Below are 21,841 nucleotides of genomic sequence, written 5' to 3'. Positions count from 1 at the left end.
CTGCTCCTCCAGGCACCTTGGGGCCTCCTTGGGACGGCACTGGCATTCTCCTGCAGGGCTGGGGTCCTGGGTGCTCCAGGGGCTCGCTGCATGAGGAGGCCTCTCCCCATCTAGCGGGGGCTGGTCACCAGGGAACCAAGACGACACAGGGCCGCAGCACAGCTCATCTCTGAGGGCAGGGAGGGCCTCCTTGCCCCACCCTCCAGCCCCCACCATCTGCTGGGCCCAGTGGGTTCCTGAGGCAGGACCGCCTGTCCCCTAAACAAGTCCCCTCTGATGTCCTCTTCTACCTTGGGGTCATGGGCACCCCATGCAAGATGGGCGGCTCCTGGCGCCCTGCCAGCAGGAACAATAGGCTCCTTTGGGGAAAGGATGCCTTGTGGAGGGGTCATTTCCTGACCCACTGGCCACCCACAGCTCCAGCCCTTCCATCTGCACTTTCTGCTGAAGCTGCAGAGCCACCCTGCCTCCATCCTTGCACCGCATGGGGCAGGGGCCGGGCACTGCGTGGTCAGCATCGGGAGCTTCCGTGGCAGGCTGTCAGCTCTGCCTGGAGAGGGGCTTAGGGGGGCAAAAGGGCAAGATGGATGGAAGGGGGAGGCGAAGGTCCAGGGAGAGGGCACGCCCGGCCTGGCCACCTTCAGACCTGGCTTATGGTGAATTTCCCCACCCGAGAGGCACATGGAGGGAACAGGGGCTCGTCCAGGCCAGGGCTGGGGCCAGGGCTGGGACCTGGTTCAGCCCTGGCTGCAAAGACTGCAGAGACTGTGGGGAGCCCTGAAAATGCTGGGTGTTGCCTGGGGTCCTGGCCATTCAAGGGAACATTTATGAAATGTGATCTGGGGTGCGTGGGGAGAGGTGTTTCTCTTCCACCTGCTGATTGCTGCTCTTCCCATCTGCCACTCGTTTGTCCATTGATCCAATATTTGCTGATTATTACGAGCCAGCCTGGTGGTGGGCACTGAAGGTTCAGATAAGGGTCTGACACGGGCCCCACCCTCACAGAGCCCCGTGCAGTGGAGACAGGAGGAAATTGCTGCAGGATACATATATTAACACAAACTGTTTAAAGGGAAATCTGAGCTTCAGAGAAGAGAAGGACAGTGCCGCAGATCAGAAACAGAAACTAAGTGATAAGTGGTGCTGTCATGGCTGCCCCATGGGGGCTTGCCAATCTCAGGAACCCAGAGCCTCGGGAAAAGGAGCTAGACCCTGGACCTCAAAGGGCAGCACCCTCAGTGAAAGAGTGGACTGGAAGGACCTCTGACCTCTGGCCCAAGAGAGGACCAGGCGGAGAAGGGATTTCTGTTTCCGATTAGGATGCAGAAAGTCTAAACAAGACTGTGGCTCCCACCCTAACAAGCTGTGGAAGTGACAACACGAGCGCTTTTAGAAGCCCACCACAAAGCTGAGGGCACAGAGCCCTCGTGAGCCGGAGCCCAGAAACGGGTGAGCCCTTCCCAGGAGAGGAGGGACCTATGGCTGCTGTCACCTCTGGCTTCCACCAGGCAGGAGGAGGGCAGACTCCTCTGGAAGGAGAGCTGAAGCTGGAGGAAGTTTTAACAAGCCTTTCGCACCCGCATGTGGGCAGGCGTGAGGGACTGGGGTTGCCAGGAGCCCCCAGCAGAGGGTGCATCTGCACCTACCCGCAGTCCTTTATCACGGGGCCTGCCCTGAGTGCATGCTGGGGGTGCCTGAAGGCAGGCGCAGGGCAGGGGAGCTGCGTGAAATCCTCCCACATGGAAAGCAGGCAATATGGGCCACATAAGTTATAGGGTCTTACACAAAAGATGGAAAACGTATGTAGATATACGGTAAATCTTACCAGATCAATGGAAATGATAGAAAAGAACTGAATGGAAATGCAACTCAAGAAGTGAAGAATTTGTTTTATACGTTTAACAGCACAGTGAATACAGCAAAAGAAAGAATTAGTGTCATATATAGGTCCATATAAATGATCCCATTTGAGGCACAAAGGAAAAGGAATGAAAAAACTGAACAGAGGAAAACATCTACAAAAAGCCCAGAGCTAACACTGTAGTTACTGGTGAGAGACTGGATGATGTCCCCTGAGATGAGGAACAAAGCAAGGCTGTCGTCTCTCACCACTCCTGGTCAACATCGTCCTAAGGGTCCTGCTGGTTCAGTAAGATGAGAAAAGGAAAGAAACGTATACAGCTAGGAAAGGAAGTAATGGGACTCTCTGTTTGCAGATGACGTGGTCTTCTACGCAGAAAATCCCAAAGAACCAAGCAAAAAACTCCCGAACTATTAAGAGGCTATACCAGGTCACAGGATCCAGCTTAATATATGAAAGTCAAATGCTTTCCTATATATTGGCAATGAATAATTAATTGGAATTTGAAATTATAGAAACAATCCATTTATAATAACACCTAAAAATGAAAAATTTAGGTATAAATCTAATAAAATATGTATGGGCTCTATATGCGGAAAATGACAAAACTGATGAAAACAAATCAAATATCTAAATAGATGGAGAGATAGTCTGTGTTGGTGGACTGGGAGACAATCTTATTAAAACGTCAGGTCTTCCCAACTTTATCTATAGATTCCAAATAATCCCAAAGTCCCAGCAAGCTACTCTGCTGATTTGACAAACTGATTCCAAAGTTTGTGTGGAAAGGATAAGATCTAGAATAGCCAACACAACGATGAAGAAGGACGAGGTTGGGGGCTGGCCCAGTGGCAGAGTGGTTACAATTGCATGCTCTATTTCAGTGGCCTGGGGTTCGCAGGTTTGGATCCTGGGCGCGGACCTAGCGCCGCTTATCAAGCCATGCTGCAGAGGCATCCCACATAAAATAGAGGAAGACTGGCACAGACATTAGCTCAGGGTCAATCTTCCTCAAGCAAAAAGAGGAAGATTGGCAAGAGATGTTAGCTCAGGGTCAATCTTCCTTACCAAAAAAAAAAGAAGAAGAAGAAGAATGAAGTTGGAGGACTCACAGTGCTTGGTTTTGATACTCACTAGAAGGCTGCGAGTAATCAAGACAGCACAGTACTGGCAAAAGAAGAGACACGCAAATCAATGGGACAGATTAGAGAGCCCAGCAATAGATCCATGCAAATATAGTCAACCGATCTTTGACAAAGGAGCAAAGGCAATTCGATGGAGAAGGATAGCCACTCAATAAATGTCCACAATGGAACAACTGGACATCCATATACAAAAACAAACCAAAAAATTTGGATGCAGACCTGACACCTTACACAAAAATTAATGCAAAATGAACCACAGTCATAAATATAACATAAAAAGCTATAAAGCTTCTTGAAGAAAACATAGGAGAAATTCTGCATGACCTTGGGTTTGGTGATGACTTTTAGAATACAATGCAAATAGCATGATCCATGAGAGAAAAAAATCAATGTTAGACTTTATTAAAATTAAAAACCTCTGCTCTGTGAAAGACTTGTTAGTAAAAAGATGAGATACAAACTGAAATATATGCAAACATATATCTGATAAAACATTTGTATCCAAAATGTACAAAGAATCCTTAAAACTCAACAATAAGAAAAGAAACATCCTAATTAAAAAGTGGGCGAAAGATGTAAAAAGACAACTCCCTAAAGAAAATACCCAGTTGGAAAATAGGCATACAAAGAATGCTTAACATCCTTTTCAATAGGAAATTGTAAATTGCAAGAATGATGAGATACTGCTATACTCCTATTAGAATGGCTAAAATGCAAAAAACTGATGATATTAAGTGCTGGTGAGGGTGCAGACAATGGGAGTGCTCATTCATTGCTGGTGGGAAAGCACAGTGGTCTGAGCCACCTTGGAAGACAGTTGGGCAGTTTCTTATAAAACCAAAGACAGTCTTACAATATGATCCAGCAATCCCACTCCTCAGTGTTTACCCAACTGATTTACGTCTACACAAAACTTGCATCTACACAAAAACCTGAATCTAAATGTTTACAGCAGCCTTATTCATAATCTCAGAAAAGTGGCAGCAACCACAATGCCCTTCAATGGGATAATGAATAAATAAACTGTATTATATCTATACAATGGAATTATTATTCAGCAATAAAAAGAAATAAACTGTCAAGCCAGAAAAAGACATGGATGCATCTAAGGTGTATATTACTAAGTGAAAGAAGTCAGTCTGAAAAAGCTACATACAGTCTGATTCCAATCATACTGTGACATTCTGGAAAAACAAAACTACAGAGGTAGTAAACAACGATTGCCGGGAGCGTGGCAGGGGTGTGGAGTGGGGGTGGTGGATGTAGGATAGGTGACGCACAAGGGATATTTTAGGACAGGGAAACTCTTCTGCATAATACTGTAATGGTGAGCACAATAGATTAAACAGTTGTCAAAACCCACAGAACTTTACAGCACAAAGAGTAAACCCTGATGTATGCAAATTAAAAAAACCATTTAGGACATTAGGGGGTCCCAGGATGAAATGCAGCATGAGAAGCTAAATGCATCACAAGTGTATGTAATAACCTCACTGAAAGAGGTAGGGCTTGAAGGGGCTGACCTCATTCACTTTGGAAATAAGCAGAGTCTGCAGGACTAAAGGCAAAAGGATCCGTACATAGTGCTGTGCTCTAGTTGATAAAGTTGTTCCCCAAGAGAACGCAGGTGAGCAATTCTGAAACCGCTATGTCTGCATATTGGAATTGACTAAGTAAGAAAATGAGTAGCAAATGGCAGGCTTCCCACTGTTGCACCGGAAGGTTACAGACAAGCAAGGGGAGGAGGCTAGAGTGATCCACGTGGTGATGCCTTAGAGTTGGAGACATCAGCATAAACTCATCTTCAGCTTCATATAGATACAGGTTGTTACATACACAGATATTTATAGATAATGTGTATACACATGAGTTAGCACACACACACATCTCCTCACCCTTCAGCAGAGTGACTAGAAGCAACAACAATTCAGTAGCAATGAACATACCTAGCACCCAGATCTTGATTTCTAACACCATTATCCAATAAAAGGAACCAGAGGTCCTTGGAGAAATGGCTGATTCTATTAACTATTCAGTTAACTAACTATTAACTGGGGCGGGAAATACACAAGATGAGCCTAGGACATCTTATAGCGTTAGGAAGTAATAAAGTACTACCCCCTCCAAAACCCCAGACCCACGGTGATGTGGGTGTGTCAAAGGGGTACAGAAGTCAACTGACAAAGCCCCCAGGAGCCAAAGTTGGATCAATTTGAGCAATAAAATAAAGTAGTATTGGATTATAACCCAAAAGTATAAATAAATATGCATGAGTTTATACTGACATCAATAAATCATTGAATAAATAAATAAATAAGGGAGAATAGACAGTTCCCCCATACAGAGGAATTCCAAGCAGTTTATGCAGCTACTTCACCTATAAGGGTGTGGAGCATAACTCCCCACCCCTTAAGTGTGGGCTGCACATAGTGACTTCCTTTCGAAGAGGACAGTGTGGAAAGAGAGGGAAGAAAAGTAACTTCACAGTGGGAAAACCCTTGACAAACACCACCTCGAGCTCTGTGATCAAGGTCAACATCAGTGAGAAGTCACTGAAGGTACAGACCCTTGACCTGTGGTCTTCCTTTCCAAATATATCACCACAGTCTAATCAGGAGGAAAACACCAGACAAATCCCAGTCGAGAGACATTCTCCAAAGCATGTGGCCAATACTCCTCCAACTGTCAAGATCATAAAAAACAAAGAATGAGAGAGCATCACAGCCAAGAGGAACCCAAGGAGATTTAACAACTAAATGTGACGTGGTGTCCTGGATAGGATCCTGGGACAGAAAAGGACATGAGGGGAAAACTGAGGAAATCCCAATAAAGCGTGGACTTAGTTAGCAGTAATATATCAAGATTGGTTTGTTACCTGTGACAAATGTATCACACTAATGTAAGAGGTTAATAACAGGAAACTGGGTATAGACTATATGGGAACCCTGTACTATCTTTGCAATAATTCTGTAAACCTAAAACTGTTCTAAAACTTTAAAAAACTACTTTCAAAACAACCTAAACAGAGGACCTGAGGCCTGTGGGACAATATGAAATGACTCAGCATTTGTGTAACTAGCGTCCCAGAGAGGTGGTGTGGGGTCACACACGCCTACAGATCCAAGACATGCAGGACAAACACAGAGAAAACCACAGGCAGCAGCACCATAGGCAAAGCGCTAAGGGCTAAAGGTAAACAAAGTCTTAAACACATTCAGACGGAAAAAAACCCCATTACATTCAGGGGCACAACAATGAGAATCATGGCCAAGCTCTCATCACAAACAATGGAGGTTGGAAGGTGATGGAATGAACTCTTGAAAGAAAAAAGAACTATCAACTTAGAATACTATACCCAGGAAAAATATATTTAAAAATCGAGAGTGAAATAAAGACTTTTCAGATAAAAGCTGAGAGATTTGTCTCCATCACAAGTGCACTACAACACACACTAAAGAAATGTCTCCATGCAGATAGAACATGAAACCAGTTGGAAGCCCAGATTGGTGGGAAGGAATGGTGAGCACCAGAAGGGGAAAATAAAGGTAAATAGGGTGAATCAAGTGTTATCGGAGGGGCCGGCTCTGTGGCCGAGTGGTTAAGTTCGTGCGCTCCGCTTTAGTGGTCCAGGGTTTCTGCAGTTCAGATCCTGGGGATGGACAGGGCACTTCTCATCAAGCCATGCTGAGGCGGCGTCCCACATGCCACACCTAGAAGGACCCACAACTAGAATATACATCTATGTACTGGGGGGCTTGGGAGAGAAGAAGAAGAAAAAGAAAGAAGAATGGCAACAGGTGTTAGCTCAGGTGCCAATCTTTAAAAAATAAGCCTATTCTTTTTTTAAAAAAAAGTGTTATGGGAGACCCAAACCATGCCTCTGATTAATTGGCTTCCAGTCTAGTCAGACATCCAGAACAAACTACCAGACTGAAGAGGCAACTCCATGCCTCCTGCATGCTCGCATCCCTCTTCCATTTCCCCCACAATCCCCAGCACGAGCTGCCATAACCTGCTGGCTGGGGGACTCCCAGGATAAGTTCATCAGATGCTACAGCTCAAGAGTTGCCTGAGGGGCTGCCCTAGTGGCCTAGGGGTTAGATTTGGTGCATTCTGCTTCAGTGGCCTGGGTTCAGTTCCCGGGCACCACTTGTCGGTCAGTGGCCATGCTGTGGCAGTGGCTCACATACAAAAAAAGGAAGATTGAGGACCAGCCCAGTGGTGCAGTGGTTAAGTTTTCGTGCTCTGCTTCAGTGGCCCAGGATTCACAGGTTTGGATCCTGGGCGCAGACCTACACATCACTTATCAAGCCATGCTACGGCGGCATCCCACATACAAAAAAAGAAAGAGGAAGATGGGCACAGATTTTAGCTCAGGGCCAATCTTCCTCACTAAGAAAAATAAATAAATAAAAAGAGGAAGGTCGGCAGTGGATGATAGCACAGGGTGAATCTTCCTCAAGCAAGAAAAAAAAGAGTTGCCTGAGGATACAGTGGGCTTTTGAGGCAACATTTCCCAAACTGACTTAGATGCATGTTTTTCTACATTGCCCTTTGACTTACATTGCCTCCTTAAATTATCACAGGAAGCTTGTCAGTGTCACCATCTCCACTTTCCTGATGAGAAAACCGACAGGGAGGTGGGCCGACACACGCAAGGTCACGTCACCAGCAAGTGGTAGAGTGTGGACTTTCAGCCCTCATATTCTTACTCAAAATCTTTGTTCTTATGAGCAAGAGAAAAAGCAAAACAGCAAGCGCCCTCTGACACCAAGACTGAATAGGATGGAGCCCACCCCTAACCCTAAAGTAGGGCCAACAGGACTCACAGCAAACAGACCCCACACATGGCTGTTCTTCTCCTTCGTGCTACCCGGAGGGAGCAGCTTTCCTTAATACCCGACCGACACGTAATCTACTCTTTGTTCTTTTATATTTGCTGGTATGACTTCTGTAAAATGTGAATTATTTTCACAGATTCTCTACATTAAAAAAAATAATTTTGACACTTCCTATGAAAGTTTTATTCTCCTGAAGGTTGGCCTTGATTTGAATAAGGCCTTGATTCAAAGAATTTTTTCTTCTCTCTGTCTCTCTCCGCCTCCCATCTCTCTCTTAAGCAAAGGAGGGCTATGAGGAACTTTGCTGGGTGGAAAATAACCACCCTCCTCAGAGACTGCATGATTGCAGGCTGGTTGTCATGCAGGTGTTGGGGATGAGTTTATATGACCATGTGGTCAAGGAAACCTCAGAGAAGTTAATTTTGAGCAGTCCCTCCCAGGCTGGTAGCATCCCAAGGCGCCTGATGGAAACAAACATGCGTATTCTCCAGAGGGAAACTTTCTCACCCTGAGTAACACAGGATTCTCACAGATAAAGCCAATTTGAACACGGATTTACGTTTATGAAAAGACAAGCTTCCACGAGTGAGAAACAGCAAACAGCACAAGTAGAGCCCCAAGGATTTCATATTTTGGGATAACCTGATCTAGAATGTGTGGAAGATGGCATCATGGCCCCAAATCTCGGCTCCTCTCTGCATCCAGGCCTTTGCCACATGACTTTGCAGTTGCTCTCGCTGAGGAGAAGAGGAGATTCTCCCCCTCTTCATGGCGGGTTTGCCCATGAGGCTTGCTTTGGCTGATAGAATGAGTGGAAATGAAGTATCTTTCTTCTTACCCACTTGTGTGGTGACCATCTCTTACTCCTGGGTCCTATCAAAGATGGAACAATCTCATCTCTGCTTGGAGGGGCTCTTCATTCTCTGAAACTGTTTTCCTGGTCGCCTTCTGACCACTGCTGAAAGCAAAGGCTGGAGCAGGAATGGGGGAAAAGCCTTCAAGAACCCAAGGCCCACTTCTCTAAGCACAGGGTGATCGGAGCCCATCGCTGGAGGAGTCTGAAGTCTGTGCTGCACTGGGGGTATCAATGGCAAAAACAAACCCCAATCAGCTAACTTCTGACTAGACTGATTCAATCCTTCACACTGACAGACCAACAGAAGAACAAGTGTGCCCCTTTCTGGATGCAAATACTATTCACTTCAGTCTCTGCTGTTGCTCTCAGGACCCTGCCTTCAGTAAAAATGTATGAGACACACACACACAAAAGCAAGAAAACGTAATCCCTCACTATGAGATAGAGTAATCAATGGAACCAGACACAGAGACAGCCCAGATATTGGCACTATCAGAGAAGGACTTCAAAAGAACTGTGATTATTATGTTAAAGAATCTAATGGAAAAGGTGGATAACATGCACGAACAGATAGCTCATTACTAGGGGGAAGGATTTCTCTGACTGGCTCACCAGCACGTTGGATACGGCTGAGGAAGGAACTGGTGAACTTGAAGACTAATTAGGGTCAAACTCTTCAAACTGTATCACAAGAGTAAAAGAGTGAAGAAGAGCTGAACAGTCCATCCAAATATTGTGGGATAACATCAACCCATCCAACAGACACATATGTGGAGTCCCAGAAAGAGAGAGACAGATAAAGGGACAGAAGAAATATTTGAAGAGACAATGGCTGAGAATTTTCCAAAATTAGTGAAAGACAACAAAACCCCAAATTCCAAAGAGCACAGCATAAATAGAAAAATACTTGCGCACACACACCCCACCCCTAGACACACCACAGTCACACTGCTGTAAACCAAAGATAAAGAGAGAAATCCAAGGGCAACCAAAGAAGGAAGAAACAGTGGAGAGGAGCAAAGATAGGAGGTACAGCAGACTTTTCATCAGAAGCTAGGGGAGCCGGAAGGCAACGGAGCCATGGGGGAAAAAGACCCAGTCAACCCAGAAGCCTAGAGCCTGTACCCATATATATATGGGATATATATATAATGCAGAAGAAAGAAAGGCATTTTCAGACAAAAGCTGGAAGAATTCATTTCCAGCACACTTGGACTACCATAAATGTTAAAGCAAGTTCTTCAGGGAAAAGCAAAATGATGCCAGATGGGAATTTGGATTTACGTAAAGAATGAAGAGCATTGGGAAGGTTTTTGTTTTGTTTTAAAATAAGGTGACAGAGCCTGGTAAGGCTCACCTAGATCTAGAATTCACGGGATTCTGGGAAGATAATGATAAACCTCGCATCTGTGTAGGCTCAGGCCACCTTCTCACACCTGATAACGACCTAGCAATTGTGATGTGGAGCACAAACGACCCTCTTTTGCAGATTTATGGATTTGTTGGCCTTCAGAGAGAACAGGATCTCAGAGATTTAGCCTAATGTCCTCTTATTACAAGAGCGAAAGCTGCGCTGAGGCGGACCAGGCCCCCAGGCCGCATGGTCAGTATCAGCAGGCGCTGGGCGGGGTTCCAGTTTAGACGCTGTCAGAGGACTTCTTCATCCGCGTGTCGCCTTTTGCAGGAGACGGCGAATTGTAACTACTTGCACAACATTAAAAGCTGCTCACTTTTTAAGAACTGTTTGGAGAGAAGATCAGAAAGGATAGGGAAAGAATTTAAGATTCAGAAAAGTCATTTTGGATGGACGTACATGTAGGGTAATTAACGGTAAGTGCCCTTTGTGAACTCTGAGCACCTGTACTCGAGCGCACGCTACGGCACCCCACGATTAACTAAGTATGGTTCACAAGCACGAGGTTGATATTTAAGATGGACAAAGACAGACCTGTAATAAAATAATTTGACAGAAAAAGCGAAACTCCTTAAGGCAGCTATTAATAAGGAAACCAAATAACGACAAGGAAAGGAAATGTAACCCCAGTATTCTTCGTAGCTCAGCTGCGAAAAACACTCAGTAGAAATACTGGAAATGATGAATAGGGATTTACCCAAAAGCAATGATATACCTGTATTGGTAGGATGGGGGCCTGGGTGCTTAAGGAGCTAAACCTGCCTTCCATTCAAGACATCAGTAATAATACCGACAGCGGGTCAATGACAAAATCTGATAGTTTGCTACTAAAACTGATCATGAACACATGACAGACATTTCCCTAAGTGTTACTGATGTATTAAATCATTGAACCCTCAAGTAAGCCTCTAACGTACATCCTATGTTATGTTCCATTTTACAGATGAGGAAACCGAGGCACAGAGTGATGAAGGAAACCTTCCAAGGTCACATGGCCAGGGTCTGGGGGAGCTGGCATGCCCAGCCAGGTGTCAGACCCAGGAGCCTGGGTTTAACCACAACCTTATAATCCCTCCCCATGATGTAACACTCTACAGTGCTAGAGAAAGATTCGAAGACCAGGTTTAGAACACGAGAAGACACTCCGGTCCAGGGATTGGCAATATTTTTCTGTAAAGGGCCAGACAGTAAGTATTTTGGCTTTGTGAGCCACATACAGACTCTGTCTCACCGACTCAACTTAGCTCTCGTAGCATGAAAGCAGCCATGGACAATACATAAATGAGGGGCCACAGCCGTGTTCCAATAAAACTTTATTTACAAAAACAGGCAGAGGGCCAGATTTGGCCCACGGGCCATAGTTTGCTGACTCTGTGCTAGACAAGGGATGCGGCTGCTTCTGAGGAGCAGAATTCTAGGATGGACAGGACTGCCAGCGTGAGACTGCATTTCACACAGTAATTTTTATAAAAACATTTCATTTTCTGAAAAAGGTTTATCTATAACTTTTAAAGTAACAAATATTAAAACCAAAAATCTAGGATAACCATTAAAAGGATAGACATACAAAACTTCCAAGCTAGTTGAGGGAAACGGAGTGAGAAATAAGAGATCAATCCAAAAGAAGGCAAGAAAAGACAAAAAAAGAGACATAAGAAGCAAAAAGAACACAACAGAAAAATCGTCCATTTCAGCAATCACAGTGAGCATCAGTAGACTGAATCCTCCAGGAAAGATGGGCTGAAACCCAGGAATACACTGTTGCAAGAGACACATCTGAAGCTAAAGACACAAAAAGTTTCAATTCAAAAACCGACTAAGCAAATGCTGATGAGTACTTATATTCATATCAGACAAAACAATTTAAAACAAAACAGAATTTAAGGCAAAAGGCATTGTTAAGATAGAAAGGGTCACTACACAATTTTATGTAGTGGAAGATAAAGTCTAAATTTGTATTCACATAATAACGTAGCCTTCAAATGAATGCTTGACATAACTACAATGAAATTGGGTAGTTCTCTAGTGCAGGAGCTTTCAGTAAGTAAAAGATCAAGAAAATGAAAAAAAGCAAATATAGAGAGGATTTGATCGATCTAACGGATGTATGTATATCTGTATCTCCCCTTCATCTGACATTTAGTGATGGGTGTATCCCACAAGCACATGCGGATCACTTATAAAACTGACCACGTATTAGCCCCACAGCAAGCTCGGCAAATACCAGAGAATCAGCACGTCATAAACCATGGTTTCTGACAGGAGTGCAATTAGGTTAGAAACCAGTAAAAAAGATAACTAAAAAAATCTCCATGCATCTGGAAATAAAAAAAAAAAAGATTTCTAAACAACTTATGAATCCATGAAAAAAATATATAGTGGAAATGGGAAAATACTTAGAAATAAATAATAACTCTGCGTATGAACCCTTCCATGAACTCAACCAGAACCTGATGCCAAGATCGGCTATGGGGTCATTTTTGGGGGTGGGGGCACGGGGGTCTTGACTGAGGAGCCCTGGCAGAGACCCCACTTTTGTTTAGGGAACCACGAGGAGGAGGCAGGCTGGGCAGGGAGGGTCCCTCCTGTCGGGTGGGCTCATGCTGCTCGGCACTACCTGGAAGAGGAAGGGCCCCCTTGCAACCCCGGCTGGGGTGAGGGGTCAGCCCTCTCCCCTGGAAGCCTGTAAACCAGATGTTTTCAGCCTGGTGAGCCCTGCATGGAGATTCCCCAAGGGTCTGGGCTCCCCAGGGCTCTCCATGCAGCAAGTGACCCTTCCCTCTGCCCGGTGCCCAGGGAGTGGGCAGCGCCCATCTACCCTGGCAGGAGACTGGAGGGGCCAGAGACCGCAGCGGCTGGCAGGGTCCAGTCAGGCACCTGGTCAGGTGGGAATAGCCCCAGTGGGGGACGCCCACTACATTCATAGGCTGTACCCACTTCTGGTTCCCAGAAACAGCCTTGCCCAGGGATGGACCATGGTCCCACTGTGGTGCAGACCGCTCCTGCCAGGGAGGGAACATTCAAAGGCTGTGACACCCTATTGTTGAGAATGCCCCGTGAGCACTTCCCCTGCAGATTTTCCTGAGTCTTGAGCCCACCCACCCTTGGGAAGGGCGCCCCGCACCTGCTGGCTTGTGTGCACCCTATGGACGTGCCCCTGAGGCTGTGCTGCATAGGGAAGCTTGGATTGACCATGCCTGCATGTGAGCCCCCGCTGTGTCCCTCACCTGAGGTGGACAGTCCCCGCTCTCTCACATCAGCCTGGGTGGGGGATGGGGAAGGGGCTGCAAGTGGAGGGTGTTCCTGCAGGGCAGCCCTGGCTGTGCCCCCATCTCTCTGGGACCCCAGCCCAGCCCCTCCCACCATCTTGCAACAAGCAGAGCCTGTCTGGGAAGCCAAGGCCCCCCTGACCCGGACCTCCAGCGGGCCAGAGAAGGAGGTTCCCAGCAGGTCCCTTCCTCAGGGTGGCAGCCATGGTGGTGGCAGGTGAGCCCGGGCAGGTGGGAGGGACGCTGCGCCGTGGTCCCCGGCGCTGGAGTGTGGGTTCTTGCTGCCGGCCGGCTGGCAACTGCAGTGCGCTGTGCAGCGGAGCTGCGCTTCCAGCCGGAGGGGAGGGGGCTGCGCGGCTGGGGCGGGTGACCCAGTCTGCGGCATCTCAGGCGTCCCCCAGAGGCCGGCGGGCTCAGAGCCTGCAGAACCAGCTGTGCACCAGCCTGTGCCTGGGCAGGGCCTTCTGGAAGGGGCCCCCCGCCCCCGCAGGTCAGTGCCCCTCCTCTCGGGTCTGCCGCACAGCCCTGCAGCCTCCTGTGCCCAGGGCAGATGCTGCCTGCCCCATTTGACAAGGCTGGCTTGTCCAGGGTGGGCAGCCATGCAGACCCTTTGGAGGTTGGGGGTGGGCCTGGGGGGAGGGGGTGCCCTCACTCACCTCTGCTGTTGGCGTAGAGGAGGCCCAGGGCCACCAGGGCGCCTGTCACCAGGAGCAGCAGCAGCAGCAGCCCCCCCTCCAGGAAGCTTCGGTGCATCTGCCCCCACCGGCCAGCGATCTCCACCATCCTCACTGGGCTTTCGGACTTCCCCATCACCAAGTCTCTAGACGGGGAAAGTGCACAGCTGAGCAAGCCCAAGGGCAAGGGCAGGGGCGGTGTCCACCCAGGGTGGGGACACCAGGGCAGGGGAGACGCGGTGTGGAGCTTCTGAGGCCCTGCCTGAGGCTGGCGGGGACCGATGCTGTCTGGGAGCAGGTGCCGGGTCATTTCTGGATGCTCAGCCCCTCTCTCCATCTTCCAATCTATCCCCCTGGGCCTCAGGCCCGAGTCTCAGGGCTTTCTACCCTCTCCCTGGACTAGAGTCTCTGAATGTCAAGGGTGTCCGATGGTGGGTGGTGGCCTAGCCTGCTGGCCACGGTGGCAGTCTCTTCCTGAGGTCGGCCTCTCCAAGTGGGCTCATTGGCAGGAGGTGGTCCAGGGACCGCTCTGCTCATAGCTTGGGGTGGGCACAGTGGACCCAGGAGGCTCAGCTCCCTGTGCTTGTCTAGGGGCTTCTGTAGCGGGGACCACCTGGGGCCCTTGTGCTGAGGGGGTCCTGGAATTGGGAAACCCTTTGGGAGGTGACTTGGGCCGTTGGACTCCCTGCCCACCTCTCCTACCTAGAGCCCAGGAGCCAGTGAGGGGGGGAGATGAGAATGACCGGTATCCAGGCAGGCAGTGACCTCACACGCCAGGAAGGGACATGGCAGGACCAGCTCCAGCAGTCGCCTGGCTGGTGTGCAGGTCCTGTGGTCTCCCCTACCCTGTCCCTGGAGGGGACACCTTCCCAGGCAGAGGGCAGTAGTGAGGACACAAGGGCTGCTGCTGTGTGCGGGAGAGGGCGCACCGCCTGGGACCCGGCAGGGAGAACGGGTGGCTCCCAGGTCTTCGTGTGCTCCCTTGTGTGTGAGTGTGCATGCATGTCCCCTGTGTGCATGTGTGTATCCCTGTGTGTGTATGCACGTGTGTGAGTTGTGTGCATGCGCTCCTGTGTGTGCATAAGCATATGTATGCATGTACACACGTGCATGTGAGTAGTGCATGAGCCAGTGTGCACATGTGTGACTATGCATGTGCATGTGCATGCATGTGTGTGCATGGGCACCTCCTTTTCTGGTGCTCAGAGCCTGGCCCCTGGAATTTGATTGGACACCTGGGGAGCAGCTGGCTGATCCCCTGTGCTTCAGGCTTCCAGTCCTCAGACGTCACACAGCTGATGTTTGGGTCTGGTCCTGACCCCTGCCCTAGGTGGGGCTGGACATTTGAGAGAAGTCTGAGGAGCACAGACCCAGTCCTGCCCTTGGCGGGTAAGTGTCCAGCCACTGAGAACCAATCAGGGCTGAGTTAGATGTTCTGACCTGCCAACACCCAGGAGTCCCCCTGAGTTCTGTCCTGACTCCCTGGGGGGTCTTAACTCCCTGGGCATCACCTGTCACATGACCCAACCCGAGAGAAGCCAGGCCTGCTCTGATCTCAGCACCCTCCATGGCCCTGTTACCTCTCTCCCCACCCCCTACCGTCCTCCCCACGGCACCCCCAGATCCCCATATGTCCCCTGCACTCCCCGAAAGTCCCTGCTCCAGGTCACCGCCCTCCAGGCCTCCCCTGGGCTCCATATTCAACACAGCCAGCCTTGGCTCCAGCCCTGGCCCCCGACCTCATTTCTATTTCACCACCAGACGTGCGACTTGGCATCTATGCCCTTATTTCTGTTCCCATTGTCCGCCTCCCCCGTGGGAACGTCAGGGCCCGGGCAGGGGGCTCTGTCTGCCTGGGTCCCCAGCACCTAGACTGGAGTCCACCAACCCAGAGGCATCACCCAACATCTGCCGAACGAGCGAGTGAATCAACGAGGTGGGCCAGGTCTGGCCTTTGTGGCTCGTTTCACCGGCCTCTCCCTTCTTTGATCGGAACTAATGGATTCACTCACTCATTCTGCTAATCCACTTCCTTCCTGCTTACTTCCTGGAACTCAATATGACAGAAAGGCATGTACACAGAAAAACCTTCAGAGGGCTGAGGACAAGGGAGCGGCCAGTCTGTGGCAGCCAGGTCCTCGTCTCCCTGGGCACCCCGCGGCCTCTTCAGGCTTCTCCGGCCAGGGAGACGGGGGTCCTTACGGGAGGGGGACTGTGTGGGGGGTGCTGCTCCAGAGACAGGTGAGGTGGCACATTACATGCCCCGCCGGCCCCCCGGGGAAATGGCTGGGCACTTGGAGGGTGTTCTCATGGCCCGGGAAACCTGGCCCGGCAGGCCCCTCACTCCGCTCACCTTCAGGTCACTCGGGAATGGCCGCCACCCAGGAGCAGGTCTCCGAAGGCTGGGTCAGGAGGGACCTTGTGAGCTGGGCCAGGCAGGAGTCTCCCAGGTGGGGCGTCAGGTCAGGTGGGGCCTTGGGGAGACCTCCTTTGTGATGCGGCCTGGTGCCCTGGAGGCGGGACCCTCTCCTGCTCAGAGTCAGCGAGTTCCATTGGGGTTTGGTGTGGGGGGAGGGGCCGAGAGCAGCTCCTGGGGCACCAGGCCCAAAGAGGCTGCTGGGAAGGAAGGCCAGACCCTTCTCCCCACCCTGCCCCTCTTGCCCGAGGGTTGGGGACCAGAGAACCCGCTGGCTGTGGGGTTTGCAAAGGCCCCACATGGGGTTCCTCTCTGCAGCCTCCAGGGAGGGTGGTGGGTCCTGGGAGTCTTGCCAGGGTATCAGGGGAGGAGGGGGTGTCTCTGCTTATCATGATAGGGTGGGGTGGGGCTGTCAGGCAGGGTCCCCACCCAGAGACGCCCACATTAGGTTATCGTGGGGCTCGGCTGCTCCTTCTGCCGCTAGGGACTTGAGGCTCAGACCCCAACCCCAGGTGGTAGGTGGCGCTGGCTAGGGGAGTGGGAGACGGGCTTCTGGGCTTGGCAGAGGCACCCCAGTGCTTTGGAGTGTGACTCAGGCACCCCCACCCCACTGGTGCGGGCAGGGGCCTGGGGCAAAGCCCAGACTTGGCTTCTTCAGGCCTGACTCCGTCACCAGTGCAGTTCCGCTTCCGTTTCAGAATCCCGCGGAACCAGTAGTCCCCCAGGCCCCAGGGACTCCGTCAGAGAGTCAGGGCAGGCAGGCCGCAGAGCCGGGGTCTCGTGGCAGACAGCCCCTCATGGCCATTCCCTCACTAGAAGGCCTGAGCCGAGTCCTGTTGGAAGATTCCAGTCCACGCTCAGGTGGCCTGTCAGGTGGGCCCCGCCGTGGGAGGGGCTCAGATCCTGGACACCACCCACATCTTCAGCCTCCTGGCTGTCCCCCAGAAACCCATCCAGAGTGAGGAGCTGGCAGACTGGCTGTGGGCTACTGGTCCGAGTGGAGATACGGTCAAGGTCAGAGGAGTAAGAGCCGGAACTGTCCTTCCTGGGGAGCCGGGGGGTGGCCAGGGGCCAGCCCAGTCAACCAGAAGCTCCTTCCCAGAGCATGATGACTTCGGGGACCCACACTCTACAATGTCCAGCTAGAGTGGCCCCCGCTCTCCTCCAAGGCCACGTGGACACAGAGGCTGGCTGGTCTCTGGAGCTCAGCCCCTCTTTCCCGCCGAGGCCATCCCATCACTGGTTCCTCCCATCTGCAGCTCTGTCAGTGAAAACAGAAACTGCCAGAAAGTAAGGGGCCTGGGGTCCCAGCCGCCTCCCAGAGGCCATGATGCTGAGACTTGCAGGTTTGGGGGGAACCAAGCGAAGCTATGCTGGGTGCTTGGACACCTGCCAGCCGAGAGAAGTTGGGAAAGGGGCTCCAAAGGCCGGGGGGCTGCAGACCTCAGCCCCAGCCAGGGCCCTGGATGCACCAGACTGACACACACAGACGCCCCTACTGCCACCCAGGATGTTCCTGCGCGGTGACTTTATTCCCTTCTCCCAGGAGAGCTCAGGGGCTCCTGGGGGCTCCTTGCCCACGCTTCCCTGTCCCTCGGGCAGCAGATGTGGGACATGGAGGTCTGAGGCCCAGCCTCGGCTCTGGGGTCCAAGGAGGCAGCCCACCATGGGGGAGGGGTGGGTGACCCTTCCCTCGTGGGTCCTGGGACCAGGGCAGGTCTAGAGGGATTTAGCCTCCATCGCTGCTCCTCTGGAGGGCTGCTCCTGGACCCTGCAGAGCCTGCCCTTGACTGCTGGGCCCGTCCCCTCCCTGCCCCACGCTCTCAGGCTGGATGGTCTGGGGGCAGGTCTTGTCCTCTGCACAAAGACCAGCCCCACCTAGCAGGCGTGTCTCTGGGCCTCAGCATGGCAGGAACCCATCTCCCTGGGTGTGCCCAGCCCCACTCTAGGTACACACAAGGTGCCCACTTAGAGAAGACAGACAGGCTGGGAGAGGTTTCATGACATGTCCAAGGCACCTGGAAGGCTGGGCCGAGAGCTGGGCCTCTGGGATCCCCCACCAGCTGCCTCTTGATGTCAGGCCTTGGGTGTCCTGGACAGGTGGGAGTGGGGCCAGGGGGGTCTGACCCCATCCCAGGTCTCCGTCATCAAGCCACCAACCCAGCCCCAATAGCTGCAGCCTCAATCCCCTCCCCTGTGAGATCTGTCACGGAGTCAGAAAGAAGAGTGCCAGGCGCTGGCACAAACGTGTGCGCAGGCAGGACCTGGGGGGGGCGACGGGCACGTGCAGAGGAGCTTGGCCACGGAGTCGAGGGTGGTGGTGACGGCTGACAGCCTGTTTGGGGGGCTGGTCATCTGTCTTTGAGCTCTGTGCTTGCTCTTCCCATGACCCCATGTGTTACCTTTACCCCAGTTATAATAGTAACACCTCATGACTAATTAACACTACTTTATATTAAATTCTCGTTAATGGAGTCACAGGAGTGGTTTCTGTCTCCAGGGTGGACCCTAACTGATACATAAATTGGTACTACGAGTGGTCCCTGTCACAGGTTCCCCAAAGATTGGATTTGGGGATGGGCTTGGTGGGTCCCTGGGCCTGGCTGGGGGCTGAGCTCCTTGGAAACGTGACTCCACGGTACCAGTGGCTTCCTGAGTGACAGGGCTGCCGCCGTGGTTGGTTGTGATGTGCCGACTGAGTCAAGGGCCTTGCTGCACGTGGCTGTTGGGACGGGAATGACAACCACAGGGACAGTGGTGGGCTGGTCTCCTGAATGTCCTGGAGCACTTACGCGAGAAAACGACAAGCTCAGGTCTCTGAACTCTCCGCTCAGGTCACAGCCAGAGAAGCAGAGACCCCCACGGCAGCCCCCAAAGGAGCCCTCATTACTCACATGCACAGGACTGACATTGCTAAAAGTCAAAAGTAACGTCTAATTCTGTCAGTTGTACAACTACAGCGTCAGCTGCATTTACAACCTCACTAATTTTCTTATGAGAAATTTAGGGCATTGATTGGGAAAGAATGTGACCCTGACACCAGGAAGGGGGACATCTAGTCGGGCTCAGGTGGTGCTGAGAACCTCGCACCCTGATGTCCTCCAAGCCCCTCTTTCCAGTGGGAGTGGTTTGTCCTCCACTGACTGAGGAAGACCTCAGAAAGCCCTGAGATAACCTCACGTGGCTGGGGGGCCTACAAAGAGGATGCTCATCTTATTCAGCCTCCACGAACCTCCCCACTGTCCGTTGACTCGAGACCCATAAGCAGGGTCCAGTCTCAGCACGCTGCAGGAGGGTGGCGTCAGGCACAAAGTCTGACCCAGGAGGAAGTGGCGCGTATACCTGAAAATTGCAAGATTTCATTAATTCAGACCAAGGAACCTGGGAATTGTGCGTGAGAACGGAGTGTACGGGTGTTGGACCGCAGCAGGGCACTGTGTTGGAGCACTGGCTTGGCTTGGCTCTAATGATACCGGTGCACCTACCAGAGAATCTGAATTTAATGTGTTGGCTCACGTGCACTGCTGGGAGCGACTCCAACAGTTCACTTGGTTGAATGAAGTCTGGGCCTGACGGCCGTCTACAGTTAAGCTGAGATGCTGAAACTTCCCTGGTGTAATGTAGAGGAAGGAATCCCGAGGCGTAGGGAGACAGACGTGTCGGAGAGGATTCATCATGCGTGACCGGTACCGCCCACTGCAGCCCCCCACAGGGGTCATAGGACTTATTTCCTCCTTAGCATGCCTCCTATGACAAACTGTATGAATACATTTCTCACTGAACCATCCTTGCATTCCTGTCTACACTGCTCACAGTGTGTTATTCTTTCAACGTGCCGTTGGATTTAGGGTTGTTGGTATTTCACTTAGGGTTTTTGAACTGGTCACTCATAGATGAATTTGGCGTGCGGCTTTCACTTGGTTGAGATGACACTTCCTTCAAAAAAGAACTCGGAAGCTTTTCTCCTTTTCCTTGGCTGTGAAGTAGTTTAAAGCCAGTTGGAATCGACCGTTCTTTGAAGGCCTGTAGATTTCCCGACACCACCTGAGCCTGGACCTGCTTTGGGGGAAGCTCCTCACCAGCCTTCTCCTTCCCTCCGAGGTCACCACCTTGTGCAAGTTTCAGGTCTACTCTCCAGTCAGTTTAGTTAAATAATATTTTCCTAGGAACGAATCCATTTCATCCAGGCCTTCAAATTTATTTGCGTGGAATTGAGAAAAGTAGCCTCTTATGATTCTTTAAATCTCCTGTGTTTATTTTGTCCTTGTCCCTTTTTAAAATTTTGTGTCTTTGAGCTTTTCCCATCTTTCTTGATTAAGTTAGCTCTTGGTTCATCTATTTGATTTTTGACGAATCATATTTTGGGTTTATTAGTTCCTCCATTTTTCTGTTTCTAGTAAGTTTCTGCTTTTTACCCTTATTAATTACTGCCTTTGATTTCCTCTGTTAATCGTCTTTTTCTAATCTCTTGAATTGAGCACACACTTCACTCATTGTCATTTTCCGTGCTTAGTAACCTTGGTACCTGGGGCCAGAACTTCCCTCTGCTGTGGCTGGGCTCTACAGGGGCTTCCCTGGACTGTTTTTGTGATTATTTTTCCAACATTCTGCAATTCCAGATTTGGTTTCCTCTTGGACCCAAGAGTTGTTTCACATGCAGGGAATTTTTAAAAGTTCATTTCTGGCTTTATCGTCTTGAGATTAGGTAATGCTATCTACACCCTATCACGAACATTTTCCCGGTAACCTAAAACGTGGTGATTTTGTGAAAAGCAGGTGCAGCCTCTCTTCTGGGGTAAGAGTCCGACTGATGTCAGTTAGATCCACCTTTTCATCTGCTCTGAAGGCTGTCCAGGTCTTGCTTGGTTTGTCCCCCTGGGTGCTACCGCGTGAGGTTGGGGTAACAGCCATCCCTCACATGTACCTGCAGACAAAGTGGATGTGGGAATGTCCCTGATGAACGCTGGGGCAGACAGGGAGGGTGAGAGGCAGCACAGACTTTGCTCATGGAGCTGGGGAGGATGAGGCCCTCTCTGCAGGGCCCCCTGGGCTGTCTTCTGTTGCAGAACCCTCCCTGAGAGCCAGGAGCCTGGGTATGGCTCCTAGACACCCCGGCTAACTTTGATTGGCAAATATTGGACCTTTCCCAGCTTTCAGAATGCGATGAGGCTTACTTCACAGGGTCTCTAGGGTGGGAAAGAAAGGACTAATGTATGTGAAGACCTCTGGGAAAATACACGCAGTGCCATACGACCCGCTGGTGGTGAGCTTGTTGACTAGCAGTTAGCTCCATCTTCCCGGCTTCTCTCCCATCTGTGGGCAGTCCTGGTGCCCAGTGACAAGGGCAGAGATGAGGCTGGGCAGC

At 50.6% G+C, this 21,841-nt stretch overlaps 1 protein-coding gene across 1 annotated transcript in view; it reads right to left on the bottom strand.

Moving 5' to 3' along the window:
• The window catches only part of MMEL1 (membrane metalloendopeptidase like 1), a 36,001-nt gene extending 19,482 nt beyond the window's left edge, over positions 1-16,519 (bottom strand). The window contains exons 1-2 of the mRNA XM_046663599.1: positions 16,414-16,519; positions 14,043-14,206 (exon numbers count right to left, since the gene is read on the bottom strand). Of these exons, the coding sequence (XP_046519555.1) occupies positions 14,043-14,196 (154 nt within the window). The 5' untranslated portion in view covers positions 14,197-14,206; positions 16,414-16,519. The remainder of the gene's footprint in view (positions 1-14,042; positions 14,207-16,413) is intronic.
• Between the last annotated feature and the right edge of the window lie 5,322 nt (positions 16,520-21,841).

Source organism: Equus quagga, chromosome 5 (assembly GCF_021613505.1).
Source record: "Equus quagga isolate Etosha38 chromosome 5, UCLA_HA_Equagga_1.0, whole genome shotgun sequence".
NCBI lineage: Eukaryota > Metazoa > Chordata > Mammalia > Perissodactyla > Equidae > Equus > Equus quagga.
Note: the sequence above shows the minus strand (reverse complement) of the source record. Positions and strands in the feature narration are given on the sequence as shown.